A 27,671-nucleotide genomic window follows, 5' to 3' on the forward strand; every position below is an offset into this window, starting at 1 on the left:
CCAAAAACAGAAATTTCACATTAGATAAAACTCTCCCATTCTTTCCTTTTTTGGTAACATTTTTTAATGAAATTCCTCAAATACCCTTACTCAACATTTCATAAACACAATTAAACAACTAAAGTAAAATTCATTAAATAATAATTTGACTTAATTAACATAATTCTTCTCATTAAACTCAATTCACCCAAAATAAAATTCAATCAACAATCAACCTAAACTCAAAAAATCCATTCAACTTCCATCCATTCATCTTTCACAACTCCTCAGACAACCACCTTCAACGTCACCGACCACCACCACCTTCAACATCGCGCGCACTGTCGTTCTCTCTTTGTCGCAAGAATCAGATTCTCTCTCTCTCTTCTTCTCTTAATCAAATCTTTAGATCTGATGAACTAGGGGTGGTTGGGCTTGTATTGGGTGGTTTAAGAGGTTTTTAGGGTAAGTTCGAGTAGATCGAGGTTAGTGGTGGAACGTTTGGACTGGTTTTGGGGTTTTCGAGGTGGGTTCGACGGGACTAGGTCGGGTTTATGGTGGTGTGGGTTCAGGTTGGTTAAGGTGTTTTAGGGTGGGTCGAGGTGGATCGGGGTGAGTGGGAGATGATTTCCGGTGTTTTGGGGTGAGTGGGGGGTGATTTCAGATTGGTTAAGGGGTAGTTCTGGGTGAGCATGGTGGTTTTGCGATGGTTCTGGGTGAATAGTGGTGGTTTTGCGGTGGTTCTGGGTGAGTAGGGTGGTTTTTCAGTGGTTTAGGGTGAGTGCGTGGTGGTGGTTCTGCGGTGATTCTGGGTGAGTGGTGGTGGTTTTGCGGTGGGTTCTAGGTGAGTAGGGTGCTTTTGCGGTGGTTCTGGGTGAATGGTGGTGGTGGTTCTGCGTTGGTTCTGGGTGAATGGTGGTGGTTTGCGGTGGTTTTGGGTGAGTAGTGATGGTGGTGGAGGTTATGGCTATGGTGGTAGCCTAGTGGGCTGACTGCTGTTGGTGGTGGTGGTTAATTATCTCCATTCTCTCTCCTACCCTTAATTACATACTCTTTAATTCATTAATTAACAATTATAAAATTTTGTCTTGGGTTCCGTGAGAGCTCCAAAGTTGCATATAATGTGTACCGAAGGTAGTATAATATATATTCAATTATTCACTATTAAATCTTGCTCAAGTGCACAACTGTTTATACATTCGTAACACTACTTGGTAAAAAAAATCAAAAATGAAAGTAGGCAACAATTTGGTGATAAAAATAGTGCATGCCACAATTATAATACTCCTTCTGTCTCATAATATAGTTCTTATTTGTGTTTTTTCATGGTATTTAAGAAATAGGAGGAGAAAGTGAATTATGTATATATTTATAAAAGTGAAAAGTACAATCATATACTAAAGTTAGAGAGAGAAAGTGGAAAAAGTACAAAGCATGTGCAAAATTCAAGGATAAGTTAGGAAGTGCAATGAATAAAGTTAAAAAAATGAGGGTATAATAGACTTTGCATACTATCCAAATATTCAAACAGGAACAATATTTTGAATCTCCAAAATAGGAAAACAAGAACTATATTGTGGGACGGAGGGAGTAGAAAATAAGTTCAGTGACAATTTTATGATAAAAAAACATGATAAATGGTAAAATAAAGCTTAAATCTATTTACTTGCTACTCTAGTTAGGAAATATTCTATAGGATAAAAATCCATATTAAGGCTTGATTATGGTTGTTAGTCACTTAGGCCATGTTTGGTTCACCTTATTTTTGCTTATCTGAACTTATCTGATATAGTCTGATCTGATCTGATCTGGTTTGATTGTCCGATTGTCTGATTTAACCAAACTTTGAAATTAAGTGTACGATAATCTATAAGGAAAAAATATACTCGTACCAAGTAAGATCTTATTAGATTCATAATAATGTGTATTTTATTAATATGTGTATTTCATAATTTTTTTTTCATTACGGAATTAAAGATAATTAGCGATAAAAAATTGCACATAAAACGATGATATGATATGAACTTATGTTGTGAATGTTCCTACTGATTAGGCAACCTCGAAATTTTCTAATCTGATGTGGTCTAAACTTATTTTTTTTCTGAAATAAGTGAAAATAAGGTGAACTAAACAAAGCCTTAGTCTTATAATCAGATACTACAATAAACATATTGCAGTAAAGATATGACTACCATTTCCAATTTGCACATAACTGGCCTAATGTAACTCGTTATCTATGCTAAATAGTGTAAGCACCAAGTGTTAATGTAACTCGTTATCTATGCTAAGTAGTGTAAGCACCAAGTGTTGTAGTATACACAGATGGTTAGACCAATGAATAGATTCATCTCAGTCATATAATGCGCATGTTATGGAAAACTACAGGACTGTTCTGTAAACTAGCAATTGAGATTCAATGCAGAAAGCAAAACAGATCAAATGAGAAAGTAAACTGACGGGCGAGCCAATCTTGCATCTTCCCTAGTGCATGAAAAATAGTATGCCTTGAAAGCATTTTAGTTAATAATTAACAAGCCAATGCACTGCAAGAAAGAAAAATAAAATCATATCCAAGGAGAGAAAGCTCTTAGAATTACGAAGAATACAATTTCCTTTCTTTTTAGATTGGTAATAAAAGGTCTTCTCCCAGCCATTTCTCAAAGCCCACAAGGTAACCAGTGTCCATGTGCAGGGGAGGGGTATAGGGGCACTCCGCGCAGTAGAGTCTCTAGGCGCAAGGGCTTAAGATTCTATGTAATAATGGAGGTAACCATGGTGGAGGTTCTAAGGAACAAGGCACCAAAGGTGGTCTATACAGTACCTCACAGCACTTGTGATTACCTAATTTAACCAGCCTATAAACTCATAGAAGTGTTGTTTTAAAATTGTGATTTTTATAGCTTATGAAGTGTCTAAGTATCCTACCATATCCGAGTGTCAAGAGTCCGACATGGGTATTTGAGGTGAAATGAAGAGTCCGAGTAACATAGATTGTTATGAAAAGCAACAATATAACAACCCAAACAAGTTGAATTGAGTAAGAACAAAATACTTAACTGCAGAAACTTTGGTTCTTTTGAATGCAGAAACTTCCTTGGAATTGAATATTTACATATCTTTTTAGATTTCCTGCTCAAACAGGAAGCCTTTTAAGAATAAACCAATCAAGTTGTATCCACACACGTGAGAGGACCCCACAAGATAGTGCATGAAATACTTGTTTTGCAGCTGTCTGCCGAGCTTCCAATTTAAGGGGATCACTTAGGAGTTCATGGAGGGATTTTATTAGCTCTGCTTCTCCAGAAACCTGCATAAGACTATGAGAGATGAGCGAGCTTTTACAATCGTAGGTTCAAAAAGGTGGACATCATAATAAGCTTTAAAAAGAATGAGATGTTGTCTGAGGAAATCAATTTTTCTGAAATTATATAATTGACATCAAAACAAACTAATATCTTGATAACCTAAGCCGATCTATTTTCCCTTGGCAACGTTCAACTCAGATATAATTTTCTTCACATCAGTTAGTGAGCTTCCAAATGAAAATATTGAGAAAAGAAAGGAGTCAGGACAGTACTAATGATAGAAGAATGCAATCATGTACTGGAAAGACAAGCTATTTAACCTATGAAATACACAAGATAAAATAAGTATTTTCAAATTTCATTTGCTCTCATTTAACCTGTTTCTACATCAATCATGCAGATATCATTTTTTTTTCTCGATGCATAATTTAGATACTTCATCTGAGATTGGATGGGGCATTATGCATTGGTATAGATTTCTCAATGCATAATTGATCGAGGCAGTGCAGGAATTGTCCTAAGGAAGATAGGTCCAATAGCTTAATGCAATTTTAGTAAGATTAAGCTGTATGATCCAAAATGATAGACACAAACAAGAAACAACTAACAGATATTGATTCATTTCATTACTCCTTCCACCCTTCATTGTCCATGAACAAATTGTAAAGGTTTTAGTGGAAAACTCTAATAATTGCATTTAGTGATTGAGGTTGATAAGCATAATAAATATATGGAATCCAATATAATGCTTCCTTAATCTGATCTTTGAAAAACAGTTTTTATAAAATCCTTCATTTATGCCATAGACCAAACAACTAATAGATATTGATTCATTTCATTACTCCTTCCACCCTTCATTGCTCATGAACAAAATGTAAATGTTTTGTGGAAAACTCTATAATTGCATATAGTGGTTGAGGTTGATAAGCATAGTCAACTTGTGGAATCCCAAATAATGCTTCCTTGTTCTGCTCTTTGAAAAACAGTGTTTATATAAAAGCCAATTAGTATTATGTGCACCATGGTGCACCTAGAAATAGGTGCATGTGGCCCAATCCGCGCCCAATAGAGGAAGCCCAGACGAAAGAAGCCCACGAAGTTTAGGTTTTTTTTTTTTTTTTTTTTTAAGAATAATAGTTCCTCCTCTCTCCAATTGTCATATTTATTTAAGTTCAAAAAAAATAAAAATGTCATATCTATTTTTATTTCATTTTAAAAATTTTCTCTCTCCTCTCATAAATTAAAAACCTTCCTCAATTAATTCTTTTGTATTTTCTCTCTCTAAAAACTGCAATCTACCATGGCAAAAGATAAAAACCACATGAAAACACCTTCAAAAAGGATAAACATCATTTAAACTTTTTTTTATTTTCCTACATTTATGTTAAATAAATTTACTAATATAATTCAACAAATTGTAAAATTGAAACTATATTCTACTATATAATTGTTATTTTGACTTTTTTTAAATTAATTTTTTTTTTTTGGTAGAAAATCAAAATTATCTGCTCCTACTGAAGAGGATGAAGATGTGTAAGTAATTTATTGTTTAAATTTGCAATTTGATTTTAAATTGTTAATTTTTAGAATTGAATACTAACTTGAACCCTAAAATTTTTGAACAGTACAATTAGTCAAATGTTCAACGTTAGAATGCCAAAAAAGAAGGAATTCGATGATGTATCTAAGAAAAAACCAATTGTTAAAAACTTCTAAACCCCAATTACAAACCACTGAACGCCCTAGAAAAACCTTTGAACACCCTACAAAACTTTTGAACCCCAACCACAAACCACTGAACACCCTTCAAAAACCTCTGAACCCCCAAAAACTTCTAAACCCCAACCACAAACCACTGAACACCCTACAAAAACCTCTGAACCCCCTATAAAATTTCTGAACCCCAACCACAAACCACTGAACACTTTTCAAAAACTTCTGAACCCTTACAAAAACCTCTGAACCCCAATCATAAACCACTGAACACCCTAGAAAAACCTCTGAACTCCCTACAAAAACTTCTGAACCTCAACCACAAACCACTGAACACCCTAGAAAAACCTCTGAACCCCCTACAAAAACTTTTGAACCCTAACTACAAACCACTAAACACCCTTCAAAAACTTCTGCACTTGAAGACACTACTCAGAATGCCAAATGTTTAGATTTATAAATTATAAAGTAGAGAATGCCAAATTTTTTAATAAAATTAAAAATACATAGATCTAAAACAAAAATAAGTTCATAAGTAATGTATCGCATGTTCAGAATTATAATAAAGATGTTCGAAATTCCAAAAATACGTATTATGTATTTACAGAAAACGTATCATACGTTCATATTTTTAACTTAAAATGTTCAAAATACTAAAATATAATCAAATACAGAATTGTTCATAACAAAATACACAATTATCACTAAAAAATCAAAAGAATATGAAAGCTACATATTTTGAAACTCAAACCTAGCCATGGTGATTTAGATGATGAAATCTCATCGGAAAATAATCACACCATCGTCTTAACCACCTTCTATTCGACGACGCCATTTTTAGCTTCACTACTTCATTGTAAAAGTCCATTAACAAAGCTTCAAATCGAAGGTTGAAGAAAACAAAATTTGAATTTAATCTATTGTAATGAAGGAATTCACTCTATGGTGATCAACAATATGAAGGAATTCAATTAAAAGAATGATGAATGAATTCAAGAGAAAGAAAAATAAAATACAGAGAAAAATAGAGGAGAGAGAAAATAAAAGAGAGAAAAATCAGAAAGTAGGAAAGTAGAGGAGGAAAGAGAAGAGAGAGTATATTTTAATTGGTGGTTCACATAGAACTATATGCACCATGGTGCACCTTATAATTTGCCTATAAAAGCCAACATTTACGCAATAGACCAACCAACTTGGATCAACAATAACTAAAGTGGAAGTCATTCATTTTTAAAGACAATGTAACCCTCACTGGATACATTAGGAAACAAACACACTTCCAATGTCTGCAATTTTTCTCTGTTTCTCCCAAAGCTGTCAGTCACTAAAACCTGTATAATTGAAGGGCTAACCCATTTCTGTACACATTCCAGTTACTTTTTACTTCCTCTGCCCCTTTCATTTGCTCCATTGGGGTGAAGTTACTTTTAAATTTTTGGCTCGGAGGAGTTGATGACAGAGAGAAGTGGCGAGTCAAAATGTAGTGGGTTGTAGTATGGGCAAACTCAACGGGACAAACAATAAGGTACACAGGGAGTATAAATCAGTATAAATCTTCTAATCCATTGATCTTTACCATTTGAGAGACTTATAGTAACCAATTAATAGACAAAAAAACCAACAATCATAAGGCTGAATAAATAACAAAAAAAATTAAGCTCATCCAATGAAAAGCTCAAATGTCTGACCTCAATTAGCTACTCTTAGATCTAATTGGAGAACTAACAATGTAACAGAGTGATGCAAAGTATGTTGCACACACCTTAAATGATTATAAATTCTAGCCATCAACCAATAAACATAAATTTTTCAAGAGACAGAGCAACTAACAAGTTTGTTACACACACCTGTAGAATGGACAGAGGATTGAAGCTCTGCATTGCTGATACCATGTGTGAGAAGTGACCAACATGAGGACCTGGATTTAGAATACAAATGCTTTAATCACAGAAATAAAAGTATTTTTTTCAAGTAATGAAATTAATTACTTATTATAGTTAGAAGGTCTCCCACATTACACCGACACTGTTATGGCCCATATACTCAGCTTCTGAACTTTTAAGCTTCTCTGATGTAGCTAAAAGTCTAAAACTGTCTATGTCCCAAAAACCTTGTTTGTTTCAAGAATTTGACGCATAATCCGGTGAATCATGAGTCACATATTCCGACTTAAACAATCTTTTTTTGGGAAATAAAGTATACTAATCAAATTATTTTGCAATTTGTGAAAACATGTCATGACACTATAGGGTAACCAACAGCAGAATCAACCTGTCAGAACAGCAGATCCAGCTGCCATGGCTTCTGCAATATTATGACCAGATGAAGTTGGTAAGAAAGACCCCCCAATAACCGAAATGGGCATCAACCTATAAAGCTCTCTTAGTTCACCTGCAAAATCAATCATTTCGAAAACAAATATAAATTTACTGACAGAGAGACAGCCCTCTAGTCTCAGCTGTAAGCAAAGAAACTTTTCCTTTTTATGAGAACATATTGGACTACATCAACAAGCTTTGGAAGGTAATTTCAACAGTGAAATGGTCAACATCATGATCGTAATCAGGACCGGGCAGACTGACTTGTAGCTTGATAAAGAGCGGATGGAAGGATAGCTGGGAATCAAACAACCTATGCAAGCCGGGCAACCTAGTCCCATAAACATGAACTAGACTAGCTCTCACAAGCTCTCTCACGTACGCACCTACGGCAAGGGTGCTGCTATGATATTTTAAGATAGTTGTGGGGAGCGGCTGTGCGGTTAAATGGCACAGCTATCAGCCAAAGCAAATCGATTTCGTGTCGGCGTAAATCAAGAAAGGTGGGAGAGCTTTGAGAGAAAGCTCACAAAGGACATGCCAAAACTGCAAGCTATGGAGAAACTGTCTATCCCCTCCATTTTTTTCAAGTGTTACAGTTCCTCTTTGTTTGGCAAACTCCTACCTTATAATATTATATCTCTCTTCTCTCATGGTCCCTATACGGCCATACATACCTACAACCACTAAATTTTTTTCTCTCCTCACATCCCTTACTTTTAAATAAACTACCTCCACTATTTATTCTTGTAACTTTTTAGTACCCCAATGTAATGAACCGACCTAGGGGAGGGGCATTAGTATAATAAGGGAAAATATGCAATGAACTAAGAGAGGCCACTTGTGCACATGAAGCAAAAGCTCAGTCTAAAATTATCCTAGGGTTTGAACCATGAAGAGAGAAAGAGAGAGAGAGAGAGAGAGAGAGAGAGAGAAGGGTAAGGAATAGGCAAGCCAATTATGAGCTACCTCCTAGGAGAGTTGTGACCTCAAGTGACTTTTTGGAGAGTGGTAGCCTAAAACTACCGTTGTAAGAAACCTTTTGGCTTAAGCTTAATTTAAGACTCAATCTTTCCTTCCTAACTCTTCTTATTTTCTTTGTTAGATCTTGATTATGAGCTTGAATCCATTACACCCAACTACCCACTTAGATCTTATTATATTAGGGTCAATTAAACTACCTAAAATGATGTGACAGTCAAAGTGTAACACTTTTAAAAAAAGAAGTATTTGTTACATCTTTCAAACACCTATTAAATTGCTTATGCTCTGCTCTTAGAATTATTAATCTTTACCAAGCATGGGTATCATTCTCCTCAGTGTAAGAATTAACTAATCAAAGAATCAAGTATAACTTTGCCATAATATAAAACAAACCTGTAAACTGATGAGGGAACCAGGGAATCTTGAAAGTTCAATGAAGATTGACAAATATTCCTTTGATTCTATTTTACTGTGATTCCATTATTTTCAAACAAAGAAAATTGTTTGACAAAAATTTAGCTTATGGGAAGCAAAGTTTAGGGATTTTAGGTTTAGAACAAAAATAAGCAAGAAGTTGCTTCACTTATTTAAAAAAGGAGATTAAAATCACCCAGAAGCGAAATTTTTAAATGTAAGACAACCTTACGATGAACATGATCACAACTCACCAGCAAAGATGTTCGAGTAGAATCCGGTGATTCTCAAATAAAAATTACCATTTACAAATTTTTGTTATTTGTAAGGACAAATAAAGGAAGTGAATCATCTCAACTAATGGGACAATCCCACTCATTCCCATCCCAACCGTAAGTCATCAAAGTTTTACACTCCCCATAAAGGAAAAAGTCCAATACTATCATAGTCAAGGAACTTGAGTGGAAGAACAAAAGAAGTAAGTCATGCACGTGTGCAACGGTCATGGTTTTGCCGGTGTTACATTAGCTCTAATTTGTAGGTGCAAAATTGACCTAGGAATTCACCAATCAAGATAGACTAATAGAGGAAAGATAATTAGCAGATGTTAACCATTAAATATCTTAAGTATGCTTTGTACAAAAAGAATTAAAGCTAATTCAGCAGGCTACATTTCCATTTACGAGAAAGAGGGAAATGGTATAATAGCCCGACTAGGAGGTTACATTTCTATTTATGTAGAAGAAGGGAAATGGTATTATACTATGGATAAAGTGCAACGGATCAACTTAGGCCCCTAATTCAATAAAAAAGGTTGTAGAAAAGAAGCTTGAGAGGATGTTGCTATTGTTTCCCAAAGGGCATCTTATAGTAACACTGAGATCTGAGAAATCTCCTCAGACCCATTTAATAAGCATGGAGGAGATGTGATCTTAGGGGTTTCTGAAATGTGGCATAGTGAGACTAATGGAGGATCAAGCAAATTTACATTAAATAGTTTTTTCAACTACTCTTGTAAATTTGTGTGCTTTATGTTCTTTTGATACCATTTTACTAACTCTATTTCATATTATGTGTAACAAATGAGCTTGCACGGATTCCTAGTAGGTGTTGAATGGAGAGAGAAAGATAATGATGCATGTGATGAGGAGAAAGATAGAAAGAAATGACAACTTAAAAAGGAAAGAAAACATTTGTTGTACACAATGTGTAACAACCATTTTTTGTAAATGTTGCACATGATATAAAACAGACGTAGTATATGTTTTTATGTTGCATGATTGTACATTGCCCAATGCATATACAAGTAACTAGCTTGCTACTTGTTGCCATATATCTTGATGTCTTTTCAATTCCCAATATGAGTGGGTGATAGGTTAAAAGTCACGGACCTCACTATTACACTTTAAGGGGAAGACTTCTATGTAGGCAGAACGCTTAATGGATTGAGAAAGGCTTAAATAACATAAGATAGTTATACCATGCTCTCAACTACTACAGTAGGTAAACATGGTTTATACAATTAAACTCTTGATCTCAAGTTTAAGCATTAGAAACTTAACCATTGAGCTACATCATAATATGTCTTTTCTTGCAAACAAAATAGATATATGACAACATAATAAGCATAAATCAATAAAAGTAGGATTGAATCATAAATTTCATGCACAATTATTGTAACACATGCTAGTTTATTCATGATTTCATGGTAATTGGTAAATAAGGAGTAAGGACAACATATTGGCGCCTTCTAAGAATAAGGGTAAGTGGAGGCAAACACCCTAAACTAAGCTAGAAAGTTCCAACAAAAGTTGATTTTATATCCTTTGGAGTTAGAGGTCATCTAATACTGTGGGTGAAGTGCAACAGATCAACCTAAGCATCTAATTCACTTATGCAAAGAGGAGACTCAAGGATAAAAAAGGAATCTAACTCACAATAGAGTTAGTTATGATAATGTGATCAGCGGAAACAAAGGGAACCTACATCATAAGCAGTGTTAGTTATGATAATGTTAATGTTATCAGGAATATCATTGGAGCTAGAGTGAGAGTTCAAAAGTTGAGAGTAGGGAGGGATGTGTGGGAAATGAAATAAAAAGACAGCATAATTTAGTGCTAAGGCATTGGAAATTTTTGTAGTAAAAAGTAGCTTGGAAGAGAATCCACCTCTCAAATGTGGATGGTTGTATTTTGATTAATTACTCTAATAAAAAGAATATCATTTTCCTTTTTTCAATAAATTCAACACAAGAAATTTACAAACACTTAACTCACTTATAAATTACCTGATTTAGGTGATTCCAAGAAAAAAGTTCGATGGTTGCATGTACTCAAGTCCAGGACATATATGGATGATAGTGGCTTGACAAACCTTGGAAAAACTTTAAATTTAAGTACTACTTTTTTATTTTGTTAAGTAACTTACATGACAGACTATGAATTTCCAAATTTACTCCACACAGATTGCATTTTTTCCTTCATTGTCCATAACTAAGGTTTACAGGATCCAGTTGGCTAGTGAAGATGCATCAAAAGTCTTAACAAAAGATGTATTAATGTGATATTTTCGTTTGAAATTGAGAGCAGAGTTGTTGGGGGGGGGGGGGGGGGGGAGGGGGGGTCTGAGGACTGCAAATGTAACTTCTAGGTAAGTTTGAAGCACTATCTTTGACAAAACTAGCAGGAAAAGCGAGAGCAAGTGTTCACCTAATGTATTAGCCACATAATATTTGTTGCTGATGTAAGTTTATGTGATCTTTTCTTTTGAAGTTGAGAGCAGAGTTTTTTTTTTTTTTTTTTTTTTTGGGGGGGGGGGGGGGGGGGGGGGGGGGGCTGCAAATGTAACTTCTAGGTAAGTTTGAAGCACTATCACTTTGACAAAACTAGCAGGAAAAGCGAGAGCAAGTGTCCACCTAATGTATTAGCCACATAAATATTTGTTGCTGATGTAAGTTTACCACCATCAGACCTCAAAGCTACTGTTAACCCTAATTTCTTTGATGCCTGCACATGATTGAAGCAACGGTATATTATTAGATAAAAGATGTAAATACACCTCAGAAGGATAATCAACTCCGCAAATATCGATCAAAATTTGAAACCCTGTATAGGTATGCAATTTAAGAAAGCAAAGGATTAAATCAGTCAGACTATAAAAATACTAAGCTCAACAATTAAACCTTTATATTTAAAACCCAACAAAATGTTAATCAGTCTAAATAGGTGATGGATGCAATTCAAAGATTACAATAGGTGATGGATGCAATTCAAAAATAACAACAGACATAAGAAAAATTTTCATTCTCAACCATAAAAATGCTGGATGAAAAGTCAATGATGTTTGATCCCCAATAAAGCTTATGTAAATCAGGCTTTTGGCTGGAAAATAAGTAGTGGAGCAGTGCATTACAAAATATAGAATTAGATTTATATAAGAAAATAATGTTTACATAATGCAATGTGCCAAGTGTCTTATATTATCCATGTGAAAATTATAAGAGTTGGGCACTTCTTGAAATTCATGGTCCAATCGAAGTAGTCACATAAAACTACCACAAGTAATAGGAGGATAGAGAATTACAGATAGATAAATACTCCACCTTGGAAAAGTCTAACCCATGATGTGGATGTCGAGGCACGATAACAGTTAACAATTTTGGGTGGCTTTGGACCAGTGTTTTATGAACTCGAAGCATTACTGAAAACAAAAATTCACAAGACTTAACACAAACAATTATGATCAAAAACATTTTTGGAGAAATATAATTCAAATGCATGTAGAAAGAAGTCAAGGAAATTTAAATATAAGTAAACCAACCAAAAAAGCTCACTAAAAAGAGTATTGATTTTAACTTTCAAGTTCAACTCATGTTTGAATCAATTTCCCATGCAATTCCTCCAAGACTAATTAATCAATTCCAAAACATATTTGTTGCAAATCACAACCCCTTTTTATAACTATCTTTATTGCTTATTCCTTACTCTAATGTGAGGAATTTTACAGGTGAGTTTTTATTAAAAAAAAATATATATATTAGTATTGTCTAGTTTAAGTTTTGGGGTGTCTTGAGCTTCTAAAGTTTTGCCAACTAATTAGAGGGCTATATTAATTCATTAGTTAATTAACTAGTTTTTTTTTTTTTTTTAAGTTTGCTTGTGGAGCAAGTAATTTAGATTTATCTTTCCTACATACTCTGTATATTGCTTAATGTTAGCAACTATAGTTAAAATTAGATTGTTGAGCTTTTGCTTGAAGAGAACTTTGTTAAGGTTTGAACTAATTGTTAACTAGGTTTTCGGATCATTGCTTTTAAGGTCAAACTTAAAGGCCATTGCCTTTCAAGAATATCCTTTGATTTTACACCATTAATACCACTGAAATCTTTTTATAAATGTAAGGGTCATGAAGATCCACCACAAAATTGTTCGTTAGGAGTATGTTTTAGCTCAACAATATAATATGCTTGACACTACATAAATTTTTAATTTTTTATCCTTACATTTTTTGCAGAAATGTACATGAGTTGCTCCAGATTTAGAGATATGAAATTAAAGACATAAATTAATATACATTTTTAATAACTTTTATTTCGTGTTTGTTAGAACAAAAACATACTCACTAATTAATTATTCTCATGGTGAATGTATACATTAAATGGACATGGATGCAAGTAAGTCGATACAAACAATATTTGCAACACAAAAATGCGAGTCATTAGATGGATTAAATGCACTGCAAACCATCATGATCCTATATTCAAGCCTACATGTTGGGGACATTAATGAATTTATTTGCAATGAAATCCCTACTAAGAATAGATCATGTGGCCATGTTTAATTGATGAAAAATGTTCTAAAGAATTCCAAAAAAAACCTTTCTAATGGAACTACTTAATATTGACCGTGTAGTATAATCGTACACAAAATATGGATTCCAAATATGGATTCCATCAATGCGGTAATAGTTTGGTGGTTCCATAATTTAAAGACATGTGTTATATATAACCCACACATAATATTGGGAGAGTTGCTACAAAAATGTGGAGAAGTATTTGTACAAGTATGTCACTAAAGGACATGACCATGTAACTTTTATCATGGAAGAAGACAATTCAACCACACAACATGATTAAGAGGTACAATAACTAAGGATATATGTTTCATCCATCAAAGAATGTTAGAGAATATTTGAGTTTGGCTTGTAGAATCAATATCATTCATTTGAATTATATTGAACATGGGCGCTGTGACCGGCCACATAGCTTGAAAAATTAGGAACCCCCCAAATTAGATATATATTAAATATATGGGACTTCAATGGTAGCTTAGTGGTAAAGACAATGCACAATGAAACGGAAATCCCAAGATCGATTCTTGGGATTCCTTTTAATTTTGTTTCTATTTTTTTGCCGTAAAACTGTCCTATTTTTTTGTCTTTTCCGAAATATTTTAGCATATTCTAGACCATTCAACAATCACTTTTGCTAACTTATTTTCTTTCTCATAAGTAAGACACAAAATTTAAATAATTAAAATTACTTCATCTACATTACAAAACAAGAAGCTCATATTATAATTATAAATTACTTTTATACTCCTTCTGTTTTCCTAAGTTCTACTCACTTCTATTAAAAAAAAAAGTTCTACTCACTTTTACTTCATTCCTTTTCTGACAACCTTTTATTCATTTTTATCAATTAAAACTCCACTTTATGGGGCCCTATTATTTTAAACAAATGCCCTACTCTCTATCTCTCTCCTCTTTAAAAGCAAAGTAGTCACATGCAAGATCTACCATTTCCACTTTTCCTAACTCAATAAACAGAGGGAGTACTATTCTAAATTATCTTTATAATATTCAAACCATATTCTCCATGTTAGATTGATTCATGTTAGATTTTAGGATGGATTCATGTTAGATTGATATGTGGTTATATTCTCCATTAGATTTTTTTTTCCTAACTCAATAAAGTATAGATTTTTTTTTTTTTATATAGACAGTGATAAATTAATTTAAAGGAAATATTAGAAAATAAAAATATTGGATTCTTTACAAAACCTTTCTTTTTATCCAAGGTTTAAATTAAATCACCTCCTATAATTACCAACTTTTTAAGCTAATTCTTTTTTGTTACTTGCCCACTATAAAAACGTTCATTTCATCCCCATGCTTCTCAACCAACTTAGTATTAATGGATGCCTAAGTTTTAGGAACACTAGCCATTGGTTGGGGGGATTGAAGGGGTTGGACTTTAGTTGTCATTCCAAATGATTCTAACTTTAAAGTCATTCCAAAAGGTGGAATAATATCACAAAAACAATGTATAGGAGATGAAGTGAAAATTCTGACCAACCTTCATGTTCTCCTTTATGTACCGAAGAAGCCATCCAAACCTCCCTATGATTAAGTTGTGTCAAAAACTGTTCAACGCCTTTCAAAGCATTAGTTGAAGTTGCTATTTCTCCAACACCTAACAAATGCACAATCAACATTAATAAAGCCTTAAAATAGCCCCCTTTTATCTATTACAAATTATGATATTTATTCCATTCTAGTCAGAAGCACATGATGAAATAAAGCGTCATTTTTATTCGTCACAAAAAAGGAAAATAACCACTCCTGCTGTCCCATATTTAAGTGCCTGCTTCATAGAAGTCTGCTACTTTCTTTATATTGCAAAAATTATTGTGGTTACCCCCCCCCCCCCAATCCCACCCAATAGCTTTGGGGCCAACAGGAAGCAAACAGGAAAAAAAAAAAAAAAGACAAACACAAACACTCACGACTAAGTAAATTGATTTGGAAGCTTCCAATATACCTCTTGAGCAGTGGCACACCAAAGGATGCTAAAGAAAAATTACAAGACTTGCGTATATATATATCAACACAAAAAATTTACCATAAGACAAATAATCCAGTAAATCAAGGCAGGAGTATTCTTACAATATTTCAAGTCAGCCGATATGTTGACTATAAAAGGTGGTGCTTGCAGTAGCTGAAAGCGAATTGCCTCCGCCGTGCTCTGTGAACAAGGTTAAACTTGAGAGATAAAATGAGAGCAGGAAGTTGTTTTTAAACATAAAGTTTGATGGTGTACCAATGGCATGATTAAGGAAAACTTCGACAGCATCAAGGCAATTAGCGGAAGAACTGCGGGTGCAGACCAATGTTTGAAAGATCTTTCAGACATTCGAGCATTTAGCAAAACTAGTGCCATCTGAAGAAAAAAAAATAAAAAATTGAAATTTCAATGACATCATGTAAACACCAGATAATGATCAACTAAGATACCATAGGTGGGCAATTAAATTTGTTTCTCGATTGTGTTTAATCTTTGTTTTTTTTGCAAATGAACACAAGCAGAAACTAAACCCCCATCTCCCCTCTCCTCTGACCTCTCCCATGGCCAGGGACCAGAAGAACTATCACATAGAATTACTACATAACCCTAATATATGAAATTACTTTAAAGTTTCGTGCAGGCCAATGCGTTACGTTAATCAAGGAGATGAACTTGGATTTACTTTATGAAAAACATGCAAGAAAAATAAAAATGTGAAAACTAGAATACAATATACTACAAATAGCCCTAAAAAAAACTGTAAATCTAAAGATAATTGCCAACCAATGATTATAAACAAACTTTTCCAAATAACAATGAACTAACCTTACTTTTAGATGCAACCATTACAACATTTGGCCACAGTTCACTCTCCATGAGAATAACAGCATTTGGCTTCCAATAGCCAAGAAAAGCTTCCACAACAGCAGGTAAATCTAATGGAGCAAACTGGTATAAGGAGTAGGTGTTGATTAACAAAGATGAATTATGATATTCGTCTCTGGACTTCTAGAAAGTAAACTAAAGATGGAAAAAAAAAAAAAATACAAACAATTACTTATTATAAAACTTGACCAAGAATATTAAAAGGATTGCAATATACTGATTAATTATGTTTATAATAAAAACAATGCCAAAAAAATGTTCTTCATTCTCTTTTAGTTGCAATTTAGTTTGACTTGTACATGACATTTCATAATTTTAGCCATTGATATCTCCAATTACAGAAAAGTAAAACATATAAAAATTTGATGTTGTAAAAATATAAAAGACAAATATAACAAGATCCCACGTGACTATAAATTACCCAAATAGTAAATCGTGAATTGTACAATTTTTCAAAGGAAAATTTGTCAAAACAACCGTTTAAAAGCACCATTTTTTGCAAAATAAAACCATTTAAAAGGTTTATCGTAAAAGAAAACCTGATTGTGATTTTTTTTTTTTTTTTTTTTTTTTGCTGAAGACAGCCTAGTACTTCTAATAATACTCTATTAACCTCTAATTTATTCTAATTACCCTCTAACCCTCACTTAACCATTTAATTAAATTAATTTATAATTAATTTAAAAAAAAAAAAAAAAAAAAAAAACCACCACCCCTTCTCAATAGCAATCTCCCTCCCCCAGGGCGCTGCCTAGAACCCCAAACCCCCAGCGACCCCCCCTTCCCTTTCTTACAGACGACCCATGACCCGCCTCTGTATCCTAGTACTTCTAATAATACTCAATTAACCTCTAATTTATTCTAATTACCCTCTAACCCTCACTTATCCATTTAATTAAATTAATTCATAATTAATAAAAAAAAACCACCACCCCCTCTCTTAACGGCAACCTCCCTCCCCCAAAGCGCCACCTAGAACCCCCAACGATCCCCTTCTCTTTCTTACAAACAACCCACGACCCGCCTATGTATCCTAGGTAAGTGGGAAGAGGTGTAATTATGTAACCTTGGTAAGAGATAAGTCTAGAGGCTGGCTGGAACGGCAAAATTTTTTGTTTTAAAAAAATAGATTACTACTGTTAGAGCTCTCGTAGCGGAAATGTGGTTTCTACTAGATAATATGAAACCGATACCTTACAAAGACAAATAATATTTTAGGATAGACAAATAACCACTATGAAGAAAATAATAAATATAAGAAAATAAACTTTCTTAATGCTAATAAACTTTTGACGTGAATAATAATTGAATTATAATACATGCATACTAAGCCTTTTATAATTTTTAAGGCACTAAATATAGAATGGCTAAAAAAGGAATAAACAACGCACTTTTCTTTTTGCTCTTTACATTCATTATCTTCCATCCTAAATTTTCTCCATCTCCTTAAAATTCTCCCTTCCTTCCATCCTAATTTTGTTGAAACAAGAAAAAACTATTTTTGTGGTCAATAATATACTTCCTTTCTCTATGACATCCCGTACAAAATGATACCTTACATCTATATGTTTGGTACGAGCATGATGAACCTGATTCTTGCCAAAGTGCTAGTCGTAGATAGAGCCACTGTAGCCTCACACTATCCTGCTTTAACCCCAAAGCAACCATAATGCTTCCTTAACTCCTTCTGCCATAGCCATATACTCGGCTTCTGTCATAGATAGAGCCACTGTAGCCTGTAACATTGACCCCGAACTAACTGGAGCACCATGTATCTTAAATACATAACCAGTAGTTTATTAATAAGTTTGATAGGATTATATCACACTTAAAATCCAAATTGTATACATGCAAGATGAAAGAAGGCACCTCAATCCGGGAGTATATTAATAAGTTTGATAGGATTATATCAGACTTGAAGGATATTGATGTGAAGGTAGATGAGGAAGACCAAGCACTCATGTCATTGCTTTTATTACCGAAATCCTATGAAAATCTGGTTCAAACATTGAGGCTTGTGGGTGATACTCTAACCATGGAAAAGACTAGAACATCGCTTTTAGCGAATGACCTTTGAAAGGTTGCTACAAGTGGAAAGGTGTCGAGTAATAGAAGAGAACACAACGAACAAGCTCAAGGATTGTTTGCAAACACAGAAAGGACTAATGAAAGAGGGCGAGGCAAGGGAGGAAAGCTTAGATCAAAATCTAGACTTCTTGCGGAAAGGGCATGTTTCAGATGTGGTGACCTTGGCCATTTTAAAGCTAATTGCCCAAATAAGAGGGTAATATTCAAGAATAACAATGACAAACTCCAGAGGAAAACAACATGAAAAACAAAAGGCTAGTTTTGTCTCAAATGACAAGGAAGACTATTGTTACTCAGTTTCAGAACAATGCAATGAGATATCCAGTAAATGGATGCTTGATTCAGGTGCATCACATCACATGTGCCCAAACAGGAAGTGGTTTACAACTTAGTAGAGTTTGGATGGTGGTACTTTTTTTATGGGAACGATCATGATTGTAAGACTATCGGGTTAGGTACTATCCAAGTTAAGATGCATGATGGAACAGTAATAACCTTGAAAGAACCTTATTTCTCTTGGGTTATTTGAGAAAAATGGTTGCAAAATAGTCTTAGAGAATGGAGTTTTAAAAGTTATCTGTGCTTCCTTGGTAGTGATGAAGGGGATTCGTCACGGTAATCTTTATCCTCTTAAGGGAAAATTGTTACAGGTGATTTAGCAGTTGGAATCGGTGGAAGCAAAGATCAAACAGAATGCACGAGGATATTGCACATGCGCTATGGACATATGTCGGAAAAGGGTCTATCATTGCTTAGTGGGCAAAGTTTGTTGAAGAACATGAAGAAGCCACAAATGGAAATTTGTGAGCATTGTGTGTATGGAAAAGCACACATAGTGAAGTTCTCTACGAACAAGCACAAGAGTAGATGGTTGTTAGACTATGCACAAGCACTGCATACTTTGTCGAGGCTCACACAAATTGTAGGAAGCACAAAGAAAAGATTAACAAACTCCAGAAGTGATTGTCATCCATATCCGTGCAGTTGGCCCCAAAGGAGAAAGGGAAAAACAGAGAGACTAGCAGCGCTGAGGAGCCTACATACAAAATGGGTTCCATCTACCAATGAGTGCTATGAGAATGATAGCACCTGAGGAAGAACTAGAAGTCCAATATCTGTTGGCAATGCGAGTGATGAAGCTAGAGAAGGAGGCAACATCGAAGAAACAAACTCGCACCGAGAAGCGGAAGATGAAGCCCAATAAGCCAGCAACATCGAAGATACACCCCCGCCACAACAAAAATCAGAAACACTGCTGGAAGCAAGCAGCGACGCGCAACGAGCCTAGAGACACAAAAGAGGAACCTCCCCAAAGAAAGGGAGTACATTGGTCGAGCCAACAACGACCACAGAGGTCACGTGCAGGGGATAACAAAGAGAATGAATACCCCATCAAAGCTTACAACCACAGTCTCCAGGAAGTAGCTCCTACCAAGAACCAAAGGATGATGCACTCCAACAAGTACCAAAGGATGCAGCTCCCAAGAGGAAATTCAGAGATGATGCTCTCAACAAGTTGTCATCCAGCCACCATCTCATGGAAGATGGAGAGATTTAATGGATTGCTTGAAGAATACTTGTGACATTTTGTGAGTGTCAACCAGAGGATTGGGCGAGAATTCCGGATGTAGCACAACTTTGCTTCGACGCTTAAAGAAGCTCCTCTTCCAACAAAAGCCCCTTTGAGTTGATTATGGGTCAACAACCGCTTCTCCCTCACACTGTGGCAGATTTGGAAGGTAGGAGAAGCACTCAAGAGATTTTACAAGAGAATGGAAGCAAACCACTGAAATTGCTAGAGCACACCAGGAGCGGACGTCTCACATCTCACAAGATGAAGAAATGGGCAGATTAGAACAGAAGGCCGGTGAACTTCGCAGTTCAGGATATGGTGATGGTGATGGTGATGGTGAAGGTACTACCAAAACATCTGAGATTGCCGATTGATACGGAAATACGAAGGCCCCATGTGCATCACAAAACGGATTAGGAAGAATGCTTACAAGGTTGAACCGCCTGTATGGATGAAGATACACCCCGTCTTCCACGTTAGTCGTCTCAAACCCTATCATCCAGATCCATAAGACAGCAACCCCAACATCAGCAACTACGCCAACATCCAAGAGCCATGCCTACAACAGAAGATTGAAGCTGCTATTTCTTTTCTTTCTTTTAAGTGTATGTTTTGTAAGTCAACGAGGACGTAGACGGCTTAAGTGGGGGAGGATGTTAGAATCCACCTCTCTTCTTTTGTATTTTCCTTCATTTTTACTTGTATTTCGCTTATGTATTGTTTTTTAGGCCTCTTTTTAAGTTTTTCTAGGCTTTAAGTAGAAATATTGTGAAAGTGTTGATCTAATGTTCACTAGATTTCCATTGTAAATTCTATTTAAAGCTCTTTAAGGAGCGAGTGATCAATGAACGCAAAAGGCTCCAACCTGCTTTGAAGCTTGTTGTTGTTTAAGTACTTAATACTAGTGCTTGCAGATCTCCAAGCGCCCCCCTAGAGACCCTCCAAAACATACACTTGTCCTCGGACCCGCTTGTGAGCACTTTGACTTGATCGGTCCTCACAAGCTCCGACCCTCGCTCTCACTCTTGCTCCCCAATAGACAAGAGTGAACTCAGAGACGCCTTCTTAATCGTGTTGCTCCTAACCTCACAACACCTAGACACTTGGCTTGCATCCTTGTTGCCTTTAGACGAGCGTGCGCCACACAACCCCGAGCTAGGATATTCGGACCATGACACTCATCATGCATCACCATAATGGCTAGTTCCGGTGAGCTCACACAAAGCACAGTGTTATGTCCTTCAATAAAACTCATCGTCATGTCCTTCAACAAAGTAGTTATCGAAGGGTGGGTTTTTGTGGATGGCAAGCCTCTTTGACTCGTCAAAAACGTTTGAGAAAAGCAAATGTTGATTTCCCACGTTCAATAAGAGTGAACGAAGCAAACACAAGATTCTAATGCGGCCTATAAGTGGAGGATGTGACCAACCTCGTATAGGAGGAGAACAACATTTTCGTGCTTTAGTAGGGATTGACACGGCACGTAAGCTTGTAGCAGCGGAATCAACAACTTTCTTCATCCCTCTAATGGAGGTGCCCCCAATATGGTTGTTGAGCATTTCAGCAAACTCTGTGGCCCGCCCTTTGTTTAGCTGTAGCTGCCGTATTTGTAGCGACAATGTTCATTGAGGCCATTTCTCACTATTTTTTTTATGAAAGTACAAAACAGAGATAGTCCCACCAAGTATGCTAAAATTTGTTTACGCAAATTTCACGTCTAAATAAATAAAGACGGGAATAAAGTAAAAAATGAATTTCTATTAATATCATAGAATAAAAATGCGATTTTGGTCGCGATCACGGGAATGGTCGCGGTGTTGCGGTATCAGAAACGATGCATTGATCGCGAACCGGGTTGTAGTCATCGCGGTACAAATTTAAAAAATATTTTTAGATAATTAACTTAAATTTTTAAATATATTTTCTTATTTATCATAAAATAATGATAATAATATTAATAAGCATTGAAAGTAATAATTACAATACTGCGGTAGTCCATAACAATTTTCTTTCAAATCAAAAAATTAAAAGTAAAAAAGAGAGGTTGAGTGGTAAAAAGTCAAATATAAAATAAAGTGGAGCATCATACAGCTGTCCTAACCTTCTTTTAACTAATAACAGTTGTCCCACTTACCACATATTTACCTCATTCTTATCAGCTCTCAACCCCTTTTACTTTCTTCTTCTCTCTCTATTTCTCTATATGTGGTTGCTACGACTTGCTACACGCCGGCACAAATGTATTTTGCCACAAAACTCTAAGTAACTCAAGCCTTCAAGGTTTTTTTTTTCAGGCGTTTCAGCCGTGTATTGGCCGTATCGGTAAAAAATGCGAGGTTTTTCAAAACTCCGTTAAAAAACAGTAAATCTCGTAAAGGCAGCCTTCAAATCCATAACATATTGGCCGCATCGCAACGTAACGGGCTAGTTTTTATTCTATGATTGATATTTGAATTGGGTACTGTCTCTATATAGCAGTTTACAATATAGGATAACGTTTGATGACGTCGACCTAAATTTGAATGCAGGGTGACGTTTGGTGATGTCAATGTGTACTCGGGGGTTTTTGTTTGAATGCACCTGAACGAGGACGTATTAAGCTTAATCCCGTTCAAACCGATGAAGTCGGCAAGAATTTGATGTGTGCAACACACTCACCACCACCACCCGTCACTCTCACATATCAGAGAAGACAGAAGCAGCGACAGGTTCAGAACAGCAACAACAACAAACCGTGGCCAAGGCAAGTCCAGGCAGAGGACCGTTAAAACAGGGCAGACAAGGCAGCTTTGGTCATTTGTTTGCACTATGCTAAAAGAGGAAGAAGACAAGAGTAGTACCTTTAGTAATTAAGGCTTTGTTGCCAAATATATGCATTGTAGTAGTAATATAAAGAGTAGTAGTGAAGTAGAGAAGAGTATCCAGAAAATTGTAAGCTAACTTTGGAGAGTCATGGCCTAAAGCCATGGAAACCTTTCGCAAGCTTTAAGCTTTTCTATCAATCAAATATTCAACCTTACGACTATTACAATCTTGTTACACGCTAGTCCGTTGCAATGTGCTTGTTGACCATCTCAAAGAAAATTTCGATAGAGTTTTATGAGCTCTCGGGAATAATGATTCCTAGATTCTTCAGAAGAAGAAAGGGTGTATTTATAGGAAATATGAACCCCTTGATTAGACTTAGTTGGTTTGGGCTCAACCCATTTTATGACTTAGGATTTTCTTTTAACCTGATCAATTTAATTTTTTTTTTATAAACCAAGTATATTTGATTAATTCGAATTATTTATTAGGGTGGGTCTAAATAATTATAATTGATATGAAAATAACCCTTATAAGTTTATTAGTTTAATGTAGTACACTAATAAATTTCCATTTATACAGTTGCAACTAAAAGAAAATTGGAGGAAGTACTACTTAAAAAAAACTACGGAATACTAGAGTCTTGACTCTTGAATCCCATCAAAGTTTTTCTATTAGCACTTTGCATTTTGGAAAGTTGGTGAGAAAAAGCATCTAAATAATACTTGTTCAATCCTCTTCTATCTTTTTCTCCTAAAAAACTTTTCTTGTGCTTAAAAAAGCCTTTTATATTGTCATAACACAAGAGTGCAACTCATTTTGGCCAAAGATTCTATCCAAAGACATCCTAATATGATAACAATGACCGCAAAAACTAATCAAGGTTTAAATTTCTCGGTAATAAACATATAATGATTCTAGACCGCTAGTTATGAGAGATACAAAAACTAGCTTGCCTACGATTACAAACTTCCAAGGATAAAGCAACGAATAAATGTTTTTAAAAAAAATGAAGGTTTTTTATTAGATTGTACTCCAAAGTTCAAACCTACAAGGAATTGAATGTTTTTTTTAAAGTTTGTCAATGTCATACAATTGTCCATAGTAAAGGTTACTAGTATTAAGTTACCAAACAAGAGTTAAGATATGTGAGAACATTTCATGTAATGCACCATATCAAAGAAATCAAACAACAATGAATGATGTTAAATATATATCTTCTCCACATCTAGTTTCTTTTCCATAGTATTTAAAAGACACTTTTACCAATTTTGAAAAAAAAAAAAAAAAAAAAAAAAAAAAAAAAAAAAAAAAATCTATTTAATGCATCCATCTAAATCATACCAAAGCACATATGAAACTATGGACAAAAAGATATACCTGATAAATTACGGTTAGAGGGAGCTTGTGTTTCAAAACCTCACTGTAACACAAGCAAGCAGCAAATTCAATCTTAGTGTTTAGTTAAATAAGCCAAAAAGTGTATTTTTCCTAAAGTAATTTGTGCCAAGTCAAAGTTACATGTATTCTCAAAGTTAAAAAAAAAAAAAAAAAAAAAAAAAAAAAGGTAATGTTACTTCTACCAATTTTAAAATATACTTGCAAGCTATATGGGGATTACCAAAGTGATTGTAACAGTTCCTCCATTTTTATAATATATTACCTCCGTCTCATATTATTTGCAATGATTAGACATTTTTTCTCTCTACTTTATGTCAAATCGTTGCAAATAATATAAAACAGAGGTAGTAGCAAATTTCTATGTGCGGAAGTTTCTTGTTTATAGCAACGCCTTTTTTTTCTCATATGAGCTCTCATTACACATTTAAAACTCTCCTTATCACACGAACTCCTTAAAGTTAGCCCTTACATGCTGTAGAGTACAATATTGAAGAAGAGGAGGTAGCATTTTATATCATCTAATTCTGATCACCTATGAGCAAATTTGAAAAAATTTCTTGTAGGGGGGTCATAGCATGTTCACTTTAGTCTCTTCCTTCAAAGAGAGACAAGTGTTCTCCTATTTTAAGTTTACCAAGTCACATGAAAAGGCGACTTTTGTTATGCTAATAGGCCTAGATCACACCTTCACCCAGCCCCTTTTTGCTTGTAGTTCTAGACCAATGGTTTAAATTAAATAGTTTACGTGTTATTCTTACTCGTGACCTTTTTATCCCCATCCTTCCAATCGTATCCCAAGTTCTTTGGACTTTGGAATACGACCAATATTTTTGTCAATTTTGCATTTCAAGAAACATATTGGAAGGCAAATGGTTTCAGGATCAAGCAAAGATGATGACTTTAAGTTTTATTTGTTGTATTAGTATATATATTTACAAACAATTTCTATAGTTTGTAATGCATTATTGTTGATTGAGCAAATCTCAAAACAAAAAAAAGTACTAATCAGTTGAGAAAATTAATACTCCGTAACCCAAATGGTTGCCTTCTTAATTACAGGACTTTAAAAAATTCAACAAATTCATTTCAATTAGACTCCGAAAATGAATATTAAAACACAAAATTCCGAAAATTAATCTTGAATTCATAACCAAAATCAGATTTCACTATGCAGAATAAGATTTTCAGGCAATTGCAAAACATAAATTGGGTTTGAATGAAACTTACAATGCAGCAAGTGTAGTAGTAGTCATAAGAATGTTAATATCAGGTTGTTCTGTCAAACAACGTCGAATCACCGGAATCGCCGCCATTCCTTCTCCTATCCATTCATTCAGCAAATTAAAAAATAAAAATCAAATTCAATTTCTTTGAACAGCAGTAGAGGAGAGAGAAAACCTAGAGAAACGGCGTGAAACCAGAGAAGTGGGCCAGGAGGGCGGTTGAGAGAAGGGCGGCCGAGACGCTCCGGCCATCGAAGAGAATGTTCTAGACCTCGGAATTTGCGAAATTGGAGATGAAGGTGAATTAATGGAGTTAGAGAGAAGGTTACTGCTCTGTATAATTTATAGATGAACTTTCCCTTCTCTCTCGTCATCATCATCGTCGCCGATTTCATCTCCGATAATTTTTTGAATTTTGAGTGTGGGAGTGAGAAAAATTAACGGTAATGAAATGAGGATTTCTGAATTCTGACAGAATGTGTTCGGGCAAATGCAGTTTGTGCATTTGGAATTTGAAAAGTTTCATTTATATAGGAAACTTTGAGAAAGAATGAGTGTGTGTCCAGTCCACTACAATAAAATGAAATTCAATTCAATTCAATTCAAATGGAAAACCTAAAAATGGATCGGACAAAAATGGATTCCATCCTACAAAAAATGTATTTATTGGTGTAAAATCAAAGATGCACTAGGTTAGGCTACTCCAAAGCATAACATATTTTATCGTAAAAAAAATATCATACCATGTAGGCACGACACGACATGTTATTGTATGTGTTAAGTTTTTTTATGTTAGGCATGTGCCCCCTTTACTTGAGAAGATATACGCTAAAGAAAACTTTATTAATAAAATTCAACATAGGCATGCAAGCACAGCATTACCGAGTACAATGGCATGTGAGTTTGAGTTGTGCATGAGCCCAGCTTTTAAAACTTTGGGGACAGGTCTAACTAACCCCAAAGCATGTGGGCTCGACATGAGACACGGCTCACAACCATTTTTATAAAAAAATGGTATGTATTTCGTATAACACAACATGCTCATCGATCAGAAGAATAACTTCCCATAAATGCAATGCAGGTGTTCACCAATTAATTAGAGCTATAATCGATTGGAGTTAGAAAATTAAATGTATAGTACTTGAATTGAAACTATAATATTTTATCTTCCATCCAATCTATACCAAATCTTTTTAAAACTAATTTTAGACTTGATCTTTTTGATTAAAATTATGTATCAAATCTTTCAAAATAGGTGAATTTATCCTCAAATATGCATGGAAGTTTTTATATTATGAAGTATTCAAATATGTATTGAACAATTAGTTTTCTTTATTTTGTTTTTCGGTTTTTCCATATTGTTGTAATTTTTTTAAAGATTCAGAATAGAATTTCTACTTCAAATCGAAATCAATTAGAGCTAATATTAGCATAATCAGTCCATTCTCTGAATTTTTAAATTTCAATTCATAAATCTTCAGTATGGTCTAATTCGATACATTTTTGGACTAGTAAATAACCATATTTGGGTCACTTGGATTTGGAAAAGAAAAAAGTTCTTACACGCTCACCCCTCCAAAAAAAAAGTGACCCTTTGCAATTTGGAAAAGTATATATCGGAGTTGTAGACACCTAAAAATGTCTCCCCAAAATCAAACCTGATGATGAACAACCTTTCCCCGCCATTATTGTTCGCGTTGAGTATTTAATCTTTGCAGTGCTTAAATCCATATTCATTCCCAATACATTTCATAAACCAATCCAATTCCTAGCTCATTTCCCTAAACAATAACTTACTTTCCGTTTTCGTGTCCACATCACAAAACCGAGAGAAACTGATTTTGTGGCCCTATAACTTTGACCCAATTTATTGTTTGGTTGGATAATTCTTGAAATAAGCTTTCCAACGATATATCATAAGCCCAATTCCGATTTAAAACGAAGAGGATATGATCAAAATACTAAACTCGGCCCAAAACCGACACCCTTTCACTAAAACGGAAATATCTTAAAATCTACAAATTATTTTGACCTGATTCTAATTGGGTTGGAAAGTAGACTTGACATTCTTTCCAGTGATATATTATATGACTTATTCCGAGTTACAGATCAAAAGTTATCATAGTTTTAAAAACGCGT

The 27,671-nt window shown here is 34.8% G+C and overlaps 1 protein-coding gene across 1 annotated transcript; it reads right to left on the reverse strand.

Annotated features, from left to right (window-relative positions):
- Positions 1–2,953: 2,953 nt before the first annotated feature.
- LOC145572484 (putative 3-deoxy-D-manno-octulosonic acid transferase, mitochondrial) lies at positions 2,954–26,050 on the reverse strand. The gene is made up of 12 exons (XM_081631458.1): positions 25,708–26,050; positions 25,537–25,630; positions 24,289–24,331; positions 16,383–16,505; positions 15,813–15,932; positions 15,659–15,737; positions 15,069–15,185; positions 12,315–12,412; positions 11,628–11,718; positions 7,269–7,388; positions 6,845–6,915; positions 2,954–3,286 (listed from the first exon to the last, which is right to left on the reverse strand). The coding sequence occupies exons 1-12, from the start codon at positions 25,925–25,927 to the stop codon at positions 3,113–3,115; spliced, it is 1,350 nt and encodes a 449-aa protein (XP_081487584.1). The 5' UTR covers positions 25,928–26,050; the 3' UTR covers positions 2,954–3,112.
- Between the last annotated feature and the right edge of the window lie 1,621 nt (positions 26,051–27,671).

This window comes from Chenopodium album, chromosome 12 (assembly GCF_948465745.1).
Source record: "Chenopodium album chromosome 12, dcCheAlbu1.1, whole genome shotgun sequence".
NCBI classification, from domain to species: Eukaryota; Viridiplantae; Streptophyta; class Magnoliopsida; order Caryophyllales; family Amaranthaceae; genus Chenopodium; species Chenopodium album.

Bases quoted from the DNA above. Each gene is read 5' to 3' on its own strand.
- LOC145572484 (XM_081631458.1), bottom strand. From the start codon at position 25,927: ATGAAATCGGCGACGATGATGATGACGAGAGAGAAGGGAAAGTTCATC. The intron at 25,631-25,707 runs GTTTTCTCTCTC...ATGAATGGATAG, and splicing joins GTTTCACGCCGTTTCTCTAG to GAGAAGGAATGGCGGCGATT. The intron at 6,916-7,268 runs GTTGATTCTGCT...TTCTAAATCCAG, and splicing joins TGGATCTGCTGTTCTGACAG to GTCCTCATGTTGGTCACTTC.